Here is a 19,835-nt window from a genome sequence, read left to right as displayed (position 1 = left end):
AATAAATTAAATAGAAATATTTTAGAGAATATATTTTAATGATAATATCCAGACTTTTTAGTTTTTAGATTAAGTAAAAAGTAAAAAAGAATTGACTTAATGACTAAAAATTTTCATTAAATTAAAAATAAAAAGACAGTGGCGTTTTTTTTTTGTCTGAAATCTGCATAGACCTGAATTAGTCTGAATTCTGAATAGGTCTGAATGTCTGAATCTGAATAATATGTTTATTTTTTCGTCTGAATCTCAAAAAATAAGTATTAAGTTGTTTGTTTTTTTCAACTTAAAAAGCTGAAAATATGTACTTTTACATTTGTATCTTTATTAAATTTGAATGTCAAATAAATAATATATTAAATACCACAATATTTTAACATTTATAAGTAAAACTATATTCAAGTGAATACATAATTATTTTAAAAATTTAATATATAAAATACCATAAATTTCAAATTTATCATATATAATATAAGAAAGAAAAAACAGGGATATTTTTATATGGGGTAAATATCTATAGGTGATTTTTGGGATAGACATGAAAAATAAATTATAAAACAAGGATATTTTTGACATTAGCAAGTAATTAACTTAATTTAAATTTCTCCATTAAGTAAAAAACTAAAAAAAATTAACTTATTTTATTAAGTTAAAATTATCTAAAAAATCTCATTAAGTTATAAAAACAAACACCTCTAATTAACTTAATTAATTAAGTTAAGTCACTTTAAGCCATTAAGTTAAAAAACAAACGCCACCTTAATACCTTAATTACTTAAAATTAAATTAATTAAGTCAGTAAATCAAAAGAAGCAGAAGGCCTCTAAGTCACAAACAATTACTAATGGTAAAGTTGAATATTGCAAAGGCTATTTAAAAAAAAAAAATTGAAAAGAAAAAAAGTTTAATGTGTTAGAAAAAATATACGACATTTTGAGCTAAAAAGAAAAAAAAAATATTCATGAGAAATGGTTACAAATTAGGGATGCAAATGTTATTAACCGAACCACAAAAAAAAAGGATGACGCGAAGGCTGCAAACACGGTGAATTGCAAGCAAATTCGATCCTGATAAGCGATAACCGGAAACTGAAACCCTAATCTCTGGTTGCTGAATGGACGAACGGAATAAAACCAACGATGAGGACGACGAATTCTTTGATACGCTCGACGATTTTCCCTCTTACGACTGCATTCCCGCCGACCAATCAGATCAATCCACGTCAGAATACAAAGAAACCACCTCCACTCTACGATGCCGTTCTATCCCCAACCGCCGAACTGATATTAATAACTCCGGAGAGAAAAGGTACAAACTTTCTCGAAATCAGAGAGAAAAAGAAACTAATTTGATAAAATCTGAGCCCATCATCAAGGACCGAGTTGACTCAGTCCATCTCGGAAGTGGTGTTAGCGAAGAGAAGGAGGAGGAGTCGACGGTGACTACTGAGAACGAAGAACGAGTTGTTGACTCGCTTGTTTCCGAGGTTGAGTCGCTGAAAATTTTAGATACAAAGATGGTGCGAGAAGGTATGACACATAGACGTAGGTTACAAAAAAGTTGAATGTTGAAACTTGAAACTAGCTTGCGGATGATTTTGCACATCCGCTGGACTCAAATTGTGTTGTGAAGATCATGGGCAGATTTTGAAGAGCCAGTCCATGAGGGGACTGGTGTTGATACTTGGGCAACCGAACTTTGTCTTTCCATATGAATACGACTGTCTCTCATGGCTTTAAACTTCAAATATGCCTCTGCATTAATTTCACGGACATCATTGGTAGAGGAAGAACCAGGCAAGAAGCTGGCTGACGATGAATAATGAGACAGACTTCCTTCCAAACCCGAACTATTCATTTCTCTTGGATGATCTCTTAGAGTTTTAAACCTCAAGTCTTCACTCAAACCACCGGCTTCGGGGATTACATACGGAATGTTAGAAGATCCTTCCAGCATGCTTACCACTTCAGACATGGTTGGCCTTAGTGAAGGTGACGCATTGGTGCACAAGAGTGCTACTTTAATCATTCTCTCTGCTTCAACCTTGTCGAATTCTGATCCGAGCCTTGGATCCACTAACTCCATTAACGTACCACTTCGGTGTAAATGGAAGGCCTGGGAAATACATAACCGAGACAATTATGTTAAAAATTCTACATTTATTGGATTTAAACTCATGCCATAACTGTTGTCCCAAATAAATAAATAACAAACAAACAAACATGTCCCCACTAAAATGGAGTTAAATGTGCTACTAAAGAATAAAAATTTAGTTAATCTCGTACCCAGTCAAGAGGACAGGTGCAATTACTGTCTGGCACATAACTCATATTATTCTTCCCACTGACAATTTCCAAAGCCACAACTCCGAAACTGTAAACATCTGCTTTGTAGGTCAAGTAACCCCATAGAGCGTACTCTGGTGCCATATATCCTCTGCATATAAAATTATCATGAGTTTTGATGTTAAAACAGTGACAAAATGTCATTGAAAAGAGAGACATGTAGCTTACATTGTTCCAGCGACTCGAGTACTGATGTGAGTTTTCTCCTCCTCATCAAGCTTAGCCAATCCAAAGTCAGATATTTTGGGGTTTAAATCTCTATCTAGCAGAACATTCGTAGCTTTGATGTCTCTATGAACTATTTTGAATCTGGATTCTTCATGTAGAAAAGCTAAACCTCTGGCTATCCCAAGGCAGATCTTCTGCCTCACTGACCAGTTCAATTTCAGTTGACTGATTTCACCACCTTAACATAACCATTCCAAGAAATATTACTAGGGCGAATAATAGATTGTTATAAACTTGTAAAGTGTTTCTAAGTTACTATTTTATTTTCCTCTCATATAATCAATCAAGAAATCATCAATAGATTACACTTACCGAATAAAGCATGGGCAAGGCTGTTGTTTTCCAAGTATTCATATACCAGCATGAGTTGATCCCCTTCAATACAACAGCCATAAAGTTTCACAAGATTTGGGTGTTGCAAGCACGAAATAGTGCCTATCTCATTCAAGAATTCACGATTTCCTTGTCTTGATTTTGAAGACAGCAGCTTCACGGCAATTATAGTACCATCAGTTAACTGACCCTGCATGTATGTATGTATCAAGAAGAACCATTAAAGAAGTCCTGTATACCAAAGAATAATCACAATGAACAAAGGTTTGAGTATATACCTTGTAAACAGGTCCAAATCCACCTTCACCAATCTTGTTCATGGGATCAAAATTGCTAGTGGCAGCTCTTATTTGCTTTAAGGTAAAAGAACTGGCTTGGAATTCTAGTCCTTCAAGATCTGTTCGAATGAAAGAGAAGTACAGTTTTAAAAAGTTGCCTGATTTTTAGTGTATACGCTTTGTAAAAGAACCATAGACCAGCTGAAAAAACATTTTCAATGGATAAATATCCTCCAGCCACAAGGTTTTGTTATGATTGTTTTAGTTTCAGTTCTCTCTTCCCGAAGCAGTTACTTATCTATTTGAAAGATTCCAAACCTTCTTGTCTTCCGCTCTTGGTTCTAAAATAGTGCCTCCAACAGAAGATACCCAACACCAAGATAACGAGACATGATCCTATAATAACGCCGGCAACAATTGGTGCAATCTTCTTTTTTCCTGCTCCATAAAGGGGTTTGAAGTCTGCCAGAAAGCATAAGCCAAGAAATTATGATAATCAGAAACATATACACAAACATAGGAAGAAAGAATGACTGTGAGTATTCAAGACTATATCGATTAGTTGGATGTTTGCTTTAAATTTTCAAATGGTTTTCTACCATAGGTGCTGTGGCTTACAGTTCTTAGATTTCACACTACTGGAGCACTTGAACTTTTATTCTCAAAATGATTGTACAACATGTCACATTGTTAGCCCGACATGGAACATGGAAGAAGAGGAAAAGAAAATCACTCACTGGGATCCACAGAAATAGCTGATATAAGAGGCCCATAAACTCCACCACTAGGAATTGCAGTAGTGCCTTTGCCAGCCCATTGGAAGCGAATCTCTAAAATGTGATTGGAAACATTGGCAGTGAATGGTCTCGTGACTGGCTTAAGAACTCCATGAGCTTCAGCTTCAATGTTAAAATCCTTCTCAACTAATTTGTCCTGCAACATAGCAAACCAACAAAATTTGTATTTGTTATCCTGAAAGAAACAAACTCCATATGACCAAGTGACCAAGAAAATGGGCTCTCAAGAATAGCTTTAAACATATCACACAACTAGAGACATCTCACAAGATGGTACATTTTGAATGGAACACATCTGGCACAAAATTATAATATACAAGCCCACAACCCATCATCTGATTCTCAGGCATCACAGCCTGAGTTGACTTTGATGAAAATATATTTCTTGATTGTCATAAAGTACCTGGATATAAATATCAAATATGCGCCTGCCAAGGGTTTTATATGTTTTGTCATTTGTGAATTGGATCTCCGCAAAGTGTAGAACCACTGAATAATTCCCATTTTCTAAACAATATCCAATATAAGTAAGCGAAAGAGGAGAAATACGTGCATCAATGTACAATTCAGAAATCCCTGATGACTGTGAATTTGCAATATAATTAGTATTTTGCTCATCATCATCATCTGTGAAATCTCCTGTGCTACTGATTCCCCAGTTAGTACTATCCAGTAAATGGTATGTTGCAGCACCACCACCAACTCCTGCATCTCCTTCGAATGTGCTGTCATTTACTTTTACATTACCTCCACCACAATTAATGTGCAAAGAGTGCCAATCTGTGAAGAGAAAACAATGTGAACTACTAAAGCAGCAAAGACATTTTCACATACTGTTAATCCATTTGAAAACATTAAAAGGAAAACAAGCTCATATGGTCAGTTTTTTATTTTTTTTATTTATTTTGTTGGGGGTTGGGGAACTTGTGAGTGATCGGCAAACGTAATTGTATGATCATCAATTCTAGGGATCAACTAGATTACTTCACCTTGCCTTTAAGTACTTCAGATAAAGCACTTACGTACGTGATAACAAGACTTGTGATTGAATTAGTAAAGAACATGACAAAGAATTGTGATTCCAGGAGTCAATAAATGTGAAGAGAATATCGAAGAAATTCTAATACAAAGAGAATTCTAACAACATCAAATCCGAATGATACTTACATCGATGACATGTGAAATTGTTTGTACATGGAAAAACTCCACTTCTGGTTTTAGTCAAGAAAAAATGTAAACAAAACAGATTAGCTCCATATCGTTGCCAAGTGAAGTCAACAACAGTAGAGTTAGAAATGGCTGTCATGAGAAGATTTCTTGCTTTCATTGAAACGCAAATGGCACCATCAAAAAAGAAATGAAGATTTAATGATAGAATGACCAGGTATATGCGCAAAATTCTTCATGTTGAGGTAATTACTTCTGTAACTTTTTTTTTTTTTTTGCAAGGAATTACCACTGTAACTTAAGCTGGTATAATAGGAAAGAAAAAGGGAACTTACAAGTTATTTTCCACTGAAGAACTCCGGAACAAGTTCAGATTTAGATTCCTAGTGAAAAATGATACATCTATCAGGACTTAGATCCATCACAGGATATACATAGAAGTAAACAGAATCAGATAATTATTCACTTAAGAGAAATATACTGACGGTTTCTCACGGCAAGCAGGCTGCTCAGGACTCTGCCAAGTGAAATTATTGTAAGAAAGGTCCCTGCATGCAAGAAAGAAACAACGATCTTTTCAGTGTAGATGGAAATTTAATTTAAAATGATGAAGCAATTGAAAGATACAAGAGATTGTCTTTGTGTTTGACACAACCCCCTCACTGCTATCCTCATCAAATGAAAAAGCTAAACCTCAAAATTGATTTGTTTCTAATATGTGCTAGTAGTGATGTGTGATGTGCTCCACTAAGCCTAACATAATGGCTTGTTCATATGCCTCCAGGAAACTCATTTTCAACAATAGTAAATTAACAGATTAACAAATTTATAGAGCTTAACGATGGATAACAAATGCACGTTACAAGGATTGATGCTCATAAACTCCTCTGATAAACATAAGAATCGAAAATCCAAGAGATAAGGTACACACACATTAGTTCCTTTCTTCAGGATTGACTCCGGTACATCCCCTTGGATAGAATTGCCGGTAAGAAAGCTGATAAAGGCCAGATCAAGCAGTTAGTATCTGGACATTTGAAAATTAGAATAGTAAAATTAAAACTTTTGTTTAAGTAACTTGCATGAATTTCAAATCGGCTGGGACTGCAACATCGGGAAGTTCCCCAGTTAGCTGGTTAAAGCTGAGATCCCTATAAAAGCCAAAAAAAAAAAAAAAAAGAGCGAGAATAAAAATTTATACGTGTGCTAATTAGAGACCCTAACTACATATGATGATCTGCACAATAGAACATAGGTAATCGAAAAGTAAGTAAGTAACATACTTACAGAAACCGAAGATTTTTTATTCCCCATATATATTCAGGTATCTCTCCAGCTATATTACAGTTCCTCAAAATTCTGGAAATCCATCAACAATCAAATCAGATGAAGCAATTTTGAGGTGAATAAACTCCATTAATGTGATAAAAATGAAGAGTCATACATCCGTGTAAGGCCTGTCATGTTTCTAAGCATCGGAAAAGTCTGATTCGGTCCTTGCAAGTCACTAATCCTCCTGTTCATATAAGTATCGTCATTAACAGATCTTTTCAGCAATATTCAATATGCTAAACTATTATGACAATGAAAGTATTAAATCATTTGAATTATTGTAAAAGAATACTTATTAAATTTTCACTGACAATTGATTTAGCTTATCCAAAGCAGAGATTGATGGCGGAATGGGTCCTTCAAGTCCACTACCTTGAATTTCTCTGCATTAAGTTAAGTAAAGCAATCAATAATATTTCAAGGGCCTGACAGTAACTTGAACAATTTTTGGCATGTCGAAGAGCCTACAGTCTGTTGAGTTGCGTCCAGCTTTGTATAAAATCTGGCGCACTCCCATTGAAGTTGTTGTCATTAATCCTACTGCATTGTCCAACAAGAACAAGAATGAATTATGGCTTACACTTTCTGCCAAATTTTAGAATATCCTCAGAATAAACTTTTGAAAAGCTTACAAGTCCGTTAAATTTTTCAGCTTCACAAGTTCCATTGGTAAATTTCCAATCAATCTATTGGATGATAGTCTCCTGCAATAAAATGTAGATTATCCTCCGATGAATATGCTGATAACGGACGAAAACTGAACGTAAAGAAACCCCATAAATGCCTTACAAGGTTTCCAAGTTAACTAAATTCCCAAGCTCTCGAGGTATTGTTCCTGAAAATTGGTTTTCTTCAAGGTCCCTGGTAAACAGATCCATTGAGATTTCTAATAATCGCAGAACATATTGGTATAAAAACTTAAAGGACTCTTACCTGCAAATTTGCACATACACATGAACAAAGAAAATATTCTGAGGAATAATTAAGCATAAGACTTCTAGTTTATCTCCTTGAAGAAACAAGAATTTTAACAAGAATTTTGTTCTCTCGGTCAAAGAAATAAAAAATAATTGGAAAATTCATGAAATTTAAAATAATGAAAAACTATAATCAGTTCATTTCTGCAAGTCCATCAACTGGATATTGTAGTCATGATGAGTTTTCGAAGCGTACAAGTATGTGAGACTAGTAATGTTCCCCAAATGGCTTGGAATATTGCCTGACAATCGGTTTGCAAAAACAGAGCTGCATGGACAATTCCAATATGGTTAATTCAGTGAGACAAACAAAATTTTATTTGCTCGACTGATAGAAAGATGCAGATATAGCTTACATATACTTCAGTTGCATCGAGGCCCATTCACGTGGTATCGAACCATGCAGATAGTTGTAAGCAAAATCACTGCATTCCACAACAATATCAATCAAATTTACAAATTGGTCTGTAAAAGAAAGAAGGAAACGAAGATATTCATAATGCAGTAGACTAATAGGGGTGCATTTAGTTACATTTTTGGCATGGGTCTATTTTTTGGTTGCATTAGTCTAAAAATAAACAAAAATGCAAAATTCCTTCTGAGGAAGCACTTGTAGATGATTTCTAGAAAATGCTTTGAGGGTCAAAAATGTACTGGAAATGCTTTATGGAGAAGCATCAGTAAGTGCTTTTAAAGTTCTTTCACAAGCATTCACAGAAACCCTCTCAACAAAATTGGGCATCAATCCCAAATGCATAAAAAATTAGCGAACAATAAAATTACCATATATATGCATTGATGAAAGTTGTGTACAATCTTACACAGTTTCGAGGTAAGGAAGATTGACAATTTGAGGTGGAAGAGTTCCTGGAAGGCTGAAAAGCATGAATTTCCTGAAAAAGTAAAGCAAACCCAGATTATTTTATGGGAAAAGAAATTTCCTTTTCGCAAAAAAAGCACTTTTCACACTCCATTAATGGGCAATAGCAATGTTCAGACTTTTTTTTACTATATTAAAAATTGACACAGCGTGACCAAGATTCCTCTTTGAAAGAATGCTACAAAAACTTGTGATTTGCAGAAGATATCTTTAGAATAAATTCTGGAATTAACTTTCAAGGAAGAACATGTTCACGAGAGAATCAAGGCAACTAACTTACATGGCAATAATGTGGCAGGTTTCATTCTGAAATTGGCAGTTGCAAGTGATGTTTCTCAAAGGATCTGTTAATAAAATCTGCTTTATAGTGATGTGATCTTCACAAGCATCAGAACCAAAAGTCCAGTTAGTGGCTCCCATTGTTTGAGCTATCTGATTGAGAACATCAACTGCATTTCATCATCATCATCAGAAAATTTAAAAGTTAAAAAAAAACTGTTAATAATGCTTTTAAAAGAATATTTGAGATTCTGGGTTTTTACTATCTTGATAAAGTAATTATTCAGAGATAGGATCAAACCAACTGCCAACACAATCAAAACCTACTAATCGAAGTAGATCCTACTTGTTAAAAATGAAAATCTGTACTAAAATCGCAAAAAATTGAGGTTACCTTCATCTCGAGGCAGTTTAACAGCAGCAAAAATTTGAGCCCAAAAGCAACTCATAACCAGCACAAGAAGTAGAAAACGTTTGAAGAAGAAGAACATTTTCGCAAAACCCAAAATAGGAATCTGTATTCAAGTTTGTACACAAAATATGCCTTCAGCAGAGCAGCTCTCTTTTTGCCTCTAGCGGCCAACGTCATCCAATTGTTCTATTTTACTTTATCCTTACTTTTTGTTTTACACAGTAGAAAAGGTTAAAATACATTGCAGCTCCATAAATAAAATATGCTGTATGCACGCACATCCAATTTTTCTTTAGTCAAAATGTTGAAAAGTGAAGATTAAACATATCTTGTAACAGAATTTTTTTTTATTTTGCAGTGAATGCCTTTTATCTTTTAATAGTGATGTGCTATTTTTTAACTAATTTTTATACATTCATCGCCGCTGTTTTTCCAAAGCAGGACGGATGCGAGCGGCTAGACATGGCAGTCAGCTAGGGCCAATCAGATTGGAAATGGTTGCGTGCGCCTCTAAAATTATTGAGGAAGCCAGCAATCATCAAATTTGTTCTTTTCACACTTGTTTTGTGGACTCCAAATGTATAGTTAGTTTGTAATCTTACAGTCACCAATGTAACAAAATGCACAATAATATACATGTGTATATACACACATATTTTCAAAAAATGAAAAAGGAACTGCGGAATTGACAACACCAAAAATGACGTATGTTTCTAGGAACTCGATGAATTATGGTTGTAAAGATCATAGGCGGTTCATGAGGGCATAGTCGTCGAAAGCTGTACCTCTGAATTCATTCCGTGGATCAGCTTATAACCGTCTCTAATGACTTTATACTTCTTATATGACTCCTCATTAATTTCGTAGAGATCTTGGGCAGCAGAAGTAGAGGAAGAGGCCTGATAGAACTCAGCTGATATTGAATGCTGGGACTGAGTTGCTGTCGAATTCTGACTACGCCTCAGCCCCTTTTGGTCTCTCAAGGCTTTGAACCTCAAATCTTGACTATAACTTCCAGCTTCTGGTATCATATCTGGTATGGCAGTTTTTCCTTCCAGCATGTTTACCACTTCCGACATTGTTGGCCTTAGTGATGGCGAAGCATTTGTGCACAAAAGAGATACTTTGATCATCCTTTCTACTTCTTCCTTGTTGTATTTTGATCCTAGCCTTTCATCCACTAGCTCCACTAACTTTCCATCTAGCTGAAGATGACAGGCCTACCCAAACCAAAACATAGCATTAGAGAAGACACAACAACCACAGAAATGAAAATGCAGAAGGTGAATTATATGAGTTAGTTGCTGACCCAATCGAGAAGACAAGTGCAGTCGAACTCCAGAGCTGAAGCATAACTCATATTATTTTTCCCACTAACAATTTCCAAGGCCACGATCCCAAAACTGTAAACATCTGCTTTGTAGGTCAAATAGCCCCAGAGTGCATATTCTGGTGCCATGTATCCTCTGAAGTCAAAATTATCAATTTTGTATTACACTGAAACAATAACAAAATTATCAGTTTTAAATGAGAGACATGAAATGAGGCTTACATGGTTCCAGCAATGCGAGTGCTGATGTGGGTTTTATCCTCCTCATCAAGCTTAGCTAGTCCAAAATCTGATATTTTGGGGTTTAAATCCCTATCTAGCAGAACATTTGTAGCTTTGATGTCTCTGTGAACAATTTTGAATCTTGATTCTTCATGAAGAAAAGCTAACCCCCTGGCTATGCCAAGACAGATCTTCTGCCTGGTCGGCCAGTCCAATTCCAGTTCACAGTTTTCACGACCTTAAAAATACAATAACCATTCCGAATCCAATCAGAAACATCCCTACAGAAAATGAAACATAGTATACCTGTATGTAACATTTGCTTCTTGTTTTACTAGACTAAACTTACCAAACAAAGCACGGGCAAGGCTGTTGTTTTCCATGTATTCGTATACTAGCAAGAGTTGATCCCCTTCAACACAACAGCCATGAATTTTAACAAGATTTGGGTGTTGCAAGCACGAAATCATGGCTATCTCATTTAAGAATTCACGATTCCCCTGCCTTGATTTTGAAGAGAGCTGCTTCACAGCAATTATAGTACCATCTGCTAGTTGACCCTGCATCCCAGTTATGAAAAAAGAAATGTACAAATTTTAAGTAACCATTGAAGGAAATTTTGTGTTAAGAGGATGATTAGGTGCAAAAGGTTGGCCAATATACCTTGTACACAGGTCCAAATCCACCTTCTCCAATCTTCTTTGCAGAATCAAAATTGTTAGTTGCAGCTTTAATTTGCTTTAAGGTAAAAGAAATTGTTTGGAGATCCGACTCTTTCATAAAACCTGTCCAAATAAAGAGAGACAAGTGTGCTTTAGCCTTTAGATGAGACAAGTAGCTTTAGCCTTTAGATGAGTTTCCGGGTTCATTAAACAAAATTAGCATCAGCATGTAGTTTGAACCCAAATGTCTTCAAATGCTTACATAAATGCTGTCAAGAACTAAAATTAATGCTGTTATAAAACTACTATTTTGATTATTCTAATGAAAAAGAAAATGAATGTGAATAAATGTTGAGTAGCAAATTGAAGCATTTTTAAATTTTTATCTAAAAGAAGCGCACACCTGTCTCTTTGCGCCTCTTGATTCTCAAATAGTATCTCCAACCGAGGATACTGACCACCAAGATTATGAGAGATAATCCTGCAACTACTCCAACAACAATCGGTACTACCTTCTTCTTCTCAGGTTTGAACTCTGCCGATGAGAATCCATGAAGCAGTTTTGATTATCAGAAGCATGTGAAAACATGGAACAAATGCCTTACAGAAATGTGTGGCTATGAAAAAAATTCAGAACTACATTGAATAGGCTAAATAACTAATGGGGATTTTCTTTTTCCTGTTACGTAAATGGATACATAAGAAAATGGCTGGAAACAAACTAGATATCTGAATTTTGGTTGTTTTCTAATGTACAATGGCAATGGCCGTAAAGAGTTAAACTTCAAACAAAAACATTTGAACTTGTATTACTAAAAATCAGGACTTCGGAACGTATTATAATGTTAGTCGATTTTAAAAGCATTTTAGAAACAGAATAAGAGATGAAAAGTACTCACTGGGGTCATTCAATGAAATAGCTGATACTAGGGGGCCATAGATTCCCCTTTTAGGAAGTGCGGTAGTCCCTTTGCCAGCCCAATGGAAACGGATCTCTATAATGTGATTTGTAACAGTGACATTATAGGATCTTGCAACTGGCTTAAGAACCCCAGAAGCCTCAGCTTTTATATTGAAATTCCTCTCAACTAAATTGTCCTGAAACAAGAAAATCCAGAGAAACATTTTGAGAATCATCCATCATATTACTCAATAGCATGTCTGTCTCCCAAGAACTCACGGAGAGAAATGCGTCCAATGAAAATCTATTTCCTAATTTTAATTAATTACCTGAATATAAATATCAAACAAACGCCTTCCCAGGCTGTGAAATGTAATTCCATTACTGAACTGGATCTCCGCAAAGTGTAGACTCAATGTATAATTCCCATTGTCTAAACAATATCCAAAATACGTAAGTGAAAGAGGAGCAATGCGTGCATTAATGTATAGTTCAGAAAGGCCTGATGAGTCAGAAGTTGCAGTGTAACGGGTGTTTTGGTCATCATTATCATCAGAGAAGTCTCCAGTGCTACTAAAACCCCAGTTAGTATCATCTTGTAAATGGAACGTTGCAGCACCACCACCAATTTGTCCATCTCCTTCAAATGTGCTGCCATTTATTTTTGCTTCATTTCCACCACAATTAATATGCAGAGAGTGCCAATCTGCCGAGACAAAAGAATTTCAAAGACAATTTGAGCAATGAGCTTTCAAGAAACCAGAAATGAATTGACAATTGAAAAAATAAATGGAGGAATTGAAGTTGATTTGAATATGATATAATTAATAGCTAGGCTACCAATTGTGATTCTAAAAGTCAACATACTTGAGATGTAGATTTCATGGCGGCTTATAGATATTAGAGTATACTTACATCGATCGCATTTGAAATTATTCCTGCATGGAAGAACTCCACTTCTGGTTTTAGCCAAGGGAAAAAAGAATATTAGCATGCAATAGACATTGCATTGTCTAATATAAAAATATATGTTGCTTTTATATTTATTGGATGATAAAATGACTGTATATATGCAAAATTCTTGATTCATTGGTTGTTAAATCTGTCACATAAGCTACAATAATAACAAAGCATGAAAAGTGACATACAAATTGCTGTCCACAGAAGAACTTCGGAACAGGTTCAGATTTAAATTCCTAACGAAATAACAGAAGACGAAGCAAATATCAGCACGCAGATATACCAAATGATATTATAAGCATAGAAGATTATTTATTCACAAAGAGAGGGAAAATATACTGACTGTCTCTCCAGACAAGCAGGCTGCTCAGGGCTTTGATAAGTCAAATTATTGTATGACAGATCCCTGCATGCAAGAAAGAAGCACCGAAGGAAATTTCACATATGGTGCTTTTCAAAATTGATGTTTAATGTCGTCTCTTTAGAAACAGGATAAGAAGCTATATATGACTATGCATCACCATTTACTATATTGTAAATCAACGGATTACAAAGATATATGAACATAAATTACTCAAATACGAAGAACCAAGGCATCCAGGTGATAAGATACACACACATTAGTTCCTTTCCTCAAGATCGATGCTGGTATGTTCCCGCTGAGAAAGTTGCCGGTAAGAAAGCTGACCAAGGCCATATCAAGTGGTTAATAAGTTGGACATCTCATAATTAACATTGTAAATCCAGACAGTTGGTTAACTTACATGAACTTCAAAGTCGAAGGAGTTGCAACATTGGGAATTTCCCCGATTAGCCTGTTAAAACTGAGATCCCTATCCAAAACAAATTCAAAAGATAACGATTATCCACATAAATACATTAAGTGGCCTGTAAGTGCTGATACTTCAACTCTATTGCTGTTATTGCAGCTGCAAAGTATAGAAAAATACTACATTACTACTTAGTTGTTACATTGCATTAATGCCAACCTGGAATTTTGCTTTCATTTTTCAAGTATTTAATTTCTGCATTAAAAAACAAAGTGTGTAGCGTACTTACAAAATTTGCAGTTTATTCATTCCCCAGATATATTCAGGAAGCTCCCCGGAAATACTACAGTTTCTCAAATTTCTGAAAATCCAACGTTAACCCTGTAAGGTAATTATAAGGCAAAGAATTCTACTCCTTCAACATGATAGAAAATAGGCAAGCAGCATACATCATAGTAATGCCTGTCATGTTTCTAAGATCTGGAAAAGGATGATTTGTTCCAGCAATGTCACTAATCTTCCTGTTTGAGAGCCATGATTAACAGATCCTTTTAGTAACATTAATTACATTGAATCAAATGCATAAGTTGATGTATTGAATCATTCCGATTCTTGTAAGAGAAATATTTACTCACAATTGTTTCAGATTTTCCAAGACAGAGATGGATGACGGAATGGGTCCATCGAATCCACTACCTTGCATTTCTCTGCATCAACTCAAATTAACAAATCAAGAACAATCAAGAACCAGAATGTAAGATGAGAAATCTTTGTAATGTAGATCACCGTACAGTCTCTCAAGTTGCTTCCAGTTTTGTATAAATTCTGGTATACTCCAATTGAAGTTGTTGTCACTGATCCTACTGCAATGTGCAATAAGAATGATATACCTCTGATGAATTTTGAGCATGATCTGACACTAATCAAGAAAGCTTACAAGTCCGTTAAATTTTTTAGCTCAGCTAGTCCCGTGGGCAAACTTCCACTCAACTGATTGGACGATAGTCTCCTGTAACCCATGACAATTTATCGTCCAAATGATTACATTGATCATGAACAAATATCAGCCACAAAAAAGCTTGAAAATGCCTTACAGAGTTCCCAAGTTCACTAATTTCCTGAACTCCTCAGGTACGGTTCCTGAGAATTGGTTTGCTTCAATGTCCCTGGTAAAATAGACCCATTCAGATTACAAATGGAATAAATTTGTTATCATTTACATCAGTGGCCTAAATATGTTTGCATAAACCAAGAATTGAGAGCTTACAAGTACGTGAGACTGGTAATGTTCGTCAAATGGCTTGGAATATTGCCTGATAACCGGTTTCCAAAAACAGAGCTGCATTAAGATTATTGACGATCAATTAACTGTACGAAACTAGTAGAATGCTAAATGCTTAACCTGATTAGAGAGAATTAGATATAGCTTACATGAACTTCAACTGCAACAAAGCCCATTCGACTGGTATGGAACCATTTAGATAGTTGTAGGCAAAATCACTGCAAATTAACAAAAACGATTAATTTATTTATAAGTTTAATCTCCCAATGCATTAAATTGGAGACTGTTCAACTCACACTTTCTGGATGGAAGGAAGCTGAACCAATTCCGGTGGAAGTGTTCCAGAAAGGTTGCAACGTTTGAATTGTCTGAAAATGGAAAACAAAACATACCCAAAATCAACCTACACGCAAAACAGAAAAATAAAAATATGCCACTTAAAATTTTATAAAATAACGGAAAAAGAACCTACATTTCAGTAATGTGGCTTGTATTATCGATTCCAAGGTTGCAAGTGATGATCCTGGTGGGATCTTCTTCCAGCACTATCGGTGTCTCATTCAGGTCACAAGCATTAGCATCAAACGTCCAGTCTCTAGCTCCCATTGTTTTGGCAATTTGATTGAGCGCATCAACTACATACACACAGAAGCATCTCTCAGTTCAACATCAGAACTTCTGAAAGTAACAGTTTTGAGTTTGACCGGTCACCAAATTTGAAGTTCTTTTTTTATTTTTTTATTTTTTTTAATAATATTACGAATGCAACTAATCTGATCATTTGAAGATCGTTGACCCTCAATTCAATAATCATGTTAGGCTCTTAACAATGTTTTATTACTTTATTTCTGAGAGTATTATACTACTAATACCGGGAGAAAGAAAAAAAAAAAAAAAAGGACGGAAACATAAGCTACAACTGGTCACAGCATATCATGAAGAAGGGAATATTGAAAATAAAATGAAAGTTATCATTCCCACCTTCAGCTTGAGGCAGCATAGCAGAAACAAGTACTTGTGTCCATAAGCTGCTTAAAGACAGAAGTGAAACAAGTAGAAGATCAAGCTTCAAGAAGAACATCTTTGAAAACCCAGAAAAGCTAGCTGTGTGTGAGGTATGAGCTTCGGGCTATATCTTTCAACTCTCTCCAGTTTCCTTGCTGTACCGTATGGATCTTCGGATGAGCTGTTATTATTACGTTATTTTAATAATCTTGCTCTTCTTTTGCATCCGCTGAGCTGCAGGAATGATGAATATTCCAAGCAAATAGCTCGATTAAGAAAATTCAGTCTATCCTTCTAATATGATTTTGTCTTTCGTCATGGGGCGATTATAGAATGCAGTACCAGTCAAATTAAAGTTAGATTGTTCTTATCATATTCTGCATAGATGGCAATGGATTGGATATCATCCAAGATTCACGTGATTTAAATTTAATCGGATCGGATTTGAATCGGTTTAAAATAGATTTGGATCGGATTTAGATATTGATGTGCGGATCTAAGACGGATCTGGAGCAGATCTAGATCTATCTTAATATCTAAATCCATATCTATATTTACTCATCTTTTAATTTTATTTTATTTTAAAATTTTCTTAACAATTGTGGAATTATAATGATAATAAATTTTATTCATAGCATATTAGTAGTATTTATCATGCATTTAAATTCTTAAAACTTAGAGATTAGTTTTGTAAATTTAAAGGTCAGCCAGCCTCAAAGCATGTACATGCAATATTCAAATTGCAAGCCAAGTAATATAACCTGACAATTTATTTTATTATATTGGCCAAATAATTTTTAAGGAATATAATTATTCATATATTTAGTCAAATATGTTCATAATAAAAATAATAAAGGACTGAATATAAATCATATTTAATTTATATGTCATTATCTAATGTTGTAGGAATGATGGTAGGTGTATCGTGGATATTAGAATGATGAAGGAGACAATAGAATATTATATTGATCTTACTCCTGCAATTACTTCTGAATGATATTTATTATCTTTCTTATTTGTTGTTTTGGTGTAAAAGTATAAGCTACAATATTTATTATATTTTTGAGAAAAATTATATAATTTATTTGTTATCAATACATTATAGCCTTCAATTTTCAATCTAAAAAATTATTTTTTTTTTATTACTGAATTTTAGAATTCATGACAGATTTAGAGCAGATATGAATTTTAATTTTTTTTCGGATTTGAAGTAAATATAGATATTTATTTCTTTTTTGGATCTGAATATGAAACGAAAAATATGGATTCATGACGAATCTGGAGCAAATACAAATCTTGATTTTTATTATAAATTTAAATATAGAGCAGAGTAGATCCAACCCATATCTGCCCCATTGTCCCCCTAATTCTGCATAGTATCCAAATGCATTATTTTAATCAAAAGTTGGTTCTGCACATGGTCCACTTGCCGCCTGCCTGGCTGCCAGTGACTTAAACCTCATCCGCAGTTTATCTGATTAATTAATCCCCGATTTTGAATTGTCATTGGTTTTTTGCATGTTCATATTGTAGGATTCTGCTTTAAATAACTTAATTTTGACCATCGAAATTAGGCAACGTGGCCACGGCTTTCTGATATTTTTCACATCAATCACTATTATTTTAGTGCAATAATGCATGTCTTAGGAAATTAATTATTTTTCCTTTATTATACATACATACATACATACATACATATATATATATAGTGTGTGTGTGTGTGTGAGTGTGTATATAATAGCAGCATTAGGATCCATAGAAGAGATTACAGAGAGAGAGATATATATGTGTGCGTGTGTGTGTCTATATATATATATATATATATTATGTATATTAATTAACTAGTTAGTCACAGATGTCCATATACAATCTGAATTTGATTAGTTAGTTAATTGGACCTTTTAAAACAAAAAAAGAGAAATCCATGTTGGCTTGGTGGTTAAAAATATATATATATATTAACTTGGAGATGCATGTCTCACTTTGATTACGTTACCTCCCCGTTCCCATTGGCTATCTTTCACAAAATACACGCATCGACTATTGGTTGTTTCAAAAATTTTCTCAAGATTGAAGATAAATTTTTGGCTTTACTTTTCTTAGTAGACTTTTTATTTTTACAGTACATTTCTCAGCGGACTTCGAGATTATTATGCTCATGCAAAGAACTCTCTCTTCTTTCTTTTTCCCACTGAAGAAATAAAATATTTATGTTACCATTTCCATTTGGCTTCAATGATGAAAGAGAAAAATTTACAAAACAAATGTATATATATGCGATGGGCGATGGCGTTTCCCGCCGGGTCCGAGAGGCACGTGTCTTGGAAGTTTAGCGGAACCAGAAAATAATAATAAGCCCGTATCTTGTTTGCTATTGTTTCTTAAATCTGACGGTAAGGACATTGTTTTCCCACTTGTATTAAAAAGGTCACAAACCCCTTTTTCGTTTGAATGATTACAATTTCGGATATATTACAGTGAGATTTAAGAAAAAGGGTTTGTGACCTTTTTAATACAAATGGAAAAACTATGTCCCCACCGTGAGATTTAAGAAATTTCTAATGAAGACATTCTCACTCTATTAAGCGGAGTATATCATTAGAATACAAAAAATATAATTTTTAATATATTAAAATCAGTATTTTTTATCTGTTATTATATTGGAATCTGTGTTTTTTTTTTTTGTTAGTGACATTCTCATTTTAACAAAATATGAATGTTCTCACTAAAGAATGACTATATATATATATACACACATTATAGGATTTCTTATTGTCTTACATGCCTAATGATCCAAACTCTTACACTTTAGTCTGAATGTTAATAGAGCTAAATGATATAGTTATTTTTTTTTCTCTAAATCACTAAAAATAAATATTAAGTCATTTTTTTTACTTTAAAAAATCTAAAAACAAGTATTTTTACATTTTGTGCGCTTGCAAATTAATATTCTAAATTAGTGAATGTTAATCATTATAGTTTATGATGTTTTTATATGAAAAATATTCATAAAAATTTGTAAAAAAATAATGCTAATTTGAAGAAAATAAAAAGATAAAAATAACAATGATCAACCATTATATTATCACAAGTTATGGAGATTGTGTAATAATTCTAATTATTAAATTTTATTTAGGTAAGGATGAAAATTAATTAATTAGATAGTGATATTTTAAAGAATATCTTTTAGGGCAATTATCCACCAACTACTTATTTTTTCGCACTTTTTTCAAAAATATACAATTCTTAATTTTTTTTATGAACTCCACTCGAAATTATATTATTTTACACATGTCCACTTCTGTCTTCAAAATGTTAAGAGAACTAACAAAATATTATTTAAATGACTTTTTTACCCCCAGATGTAAAAGAACAATTACCACCGACCACTTTTTTTCACAGTTTTTTGAAAATTACACAATTCTTAATTTTTTTTTGCTGAAATCCACTTAAAGTTATATTGTTTTGCACCTGTCCACTTCTGTTTTCAAATAATGTCATTGTGAAATGATAAATTTACCTTTATGATATCAGTAAAGTTCTAACAATGTTATAACGAGAGTGGACTAGTGCAAAAAATGATAACTTCAGGTGGAGCGCTGCCCAAAAAAAAAAAGATTTGTGTATTTTTGAAAAATCTAGAAAAAAAAAGTGTTTGGTGGATAATTACCCTATTTT

General features: G+C 34.0%; 1 protein-coding gene across 1 annotated transcript; it reads right to left on the bottom strand.

The window, feature by feature from the left end:
* Positions 1-884: 884 nt before the first annotated feature.
* Positions 885-16,532, bottom strand: LOC102620031 (uncharacterized). The gene is made up of 48 exons (XM_025094635.2): positions 16,134-16,532; positions 15,625-15,787; positions 15,449-15,520; positions 15,302-15,370; positions 15,138-15,209; positions 14,965-15,036; positions 14,808-14,879; positions 14,662-14,733; positions 14,506-14,577; positions 14,320-14,391; positions 14,160-14,231; positions 13,865-13,933; positions 13,718-13,783; positions 13,444-13,506; positions 13,289-13,336; positions 13,056-13,099; positions 12,470-12,846; positions 12,139-12,337; positions 11,643-11,774; positions 11,241-11,362; positions 10,927-11,137; positions 10,578-10,815; positions 10,335-10,491; positions 9,784-10,245; positions 9,008-9,128; positions 8,615-8,783; positions 8,276-8,347; positions 7,811-7,879; positions 7,651-7,722; positions 7,267-7,338; positions 7,110-7,181; positions 6,946-7,017; positions 6,789-6,860; positions 6,590-6,661; positions 6,433-6,504; positions 6,228-6,296; positions 6,077-6,142; positions 5,631-5,693; positions 5,481-5,528; positions 5,146-5,189; positions 4,382-4,758; positions 3,919-4,114; positions 3,500-3,643; positions 3,182-3,300; positions 2,883-3,093; positions 2,511-2,748; positions 2,283-2,433; positions 885-2,112 (listed from the first exon to the last, which is right to left on the bottom strand). Exons 1-48 carry the CDS (start codon positions 16,231-16,233, stop codon positions 1,612-1,614), a joined length of 6,258 nt encoding a protein of 2,085 aa, XP_024950403.2. The 5' UTR covers positions 16,234-16,532; the 3' UTR covers positions 885-1,611.
* Between the last annotated feature and the right edge of the window lie 3,303 nt (positions 16,533-19,835).

Source organism: Citrus sinensis, chromosome 2, assembly GCF_022201045.2.
Source record: "Citrus sinensis cultivar Valencia sweet orange chromosome 2, DVS_A1.0, whole genome shotgun sequence".
Taxonomy (NCBI): domain Eukaryota; kingdom Viridiplantae; phylum Streptophyta; class Magnoliopsida; order Sapindales; family Rutaceae; genus Citrus; species Citrus sinensis.
This window is presented reverse-complemented; position numbering and strand designations above follow the sequence as displayed.

Coding starts and splice junctions, on each gene's coding strand:
- LOC102620031 (XM_025094635.2), bottom strand. CDS start 16,233: ATGTTCTTCTTGAAGCTTGATCTTCTACTTGTTTCACTTCTGTCTTTA. Junction 8,784..9,007: donor TAAACTGCCTCGAGATGAAG/GTAACCTCAATT, acceptor GATGAAATGCAG/TTGATGTTCTCAATCAGATA. Junction 2,434..2,510: donor ACTCGAGTCGCTGGAACAAT/GTAAGCTACATG, acceptor TTTTATATGCAG/AGGATATATGGCACCAGAGT.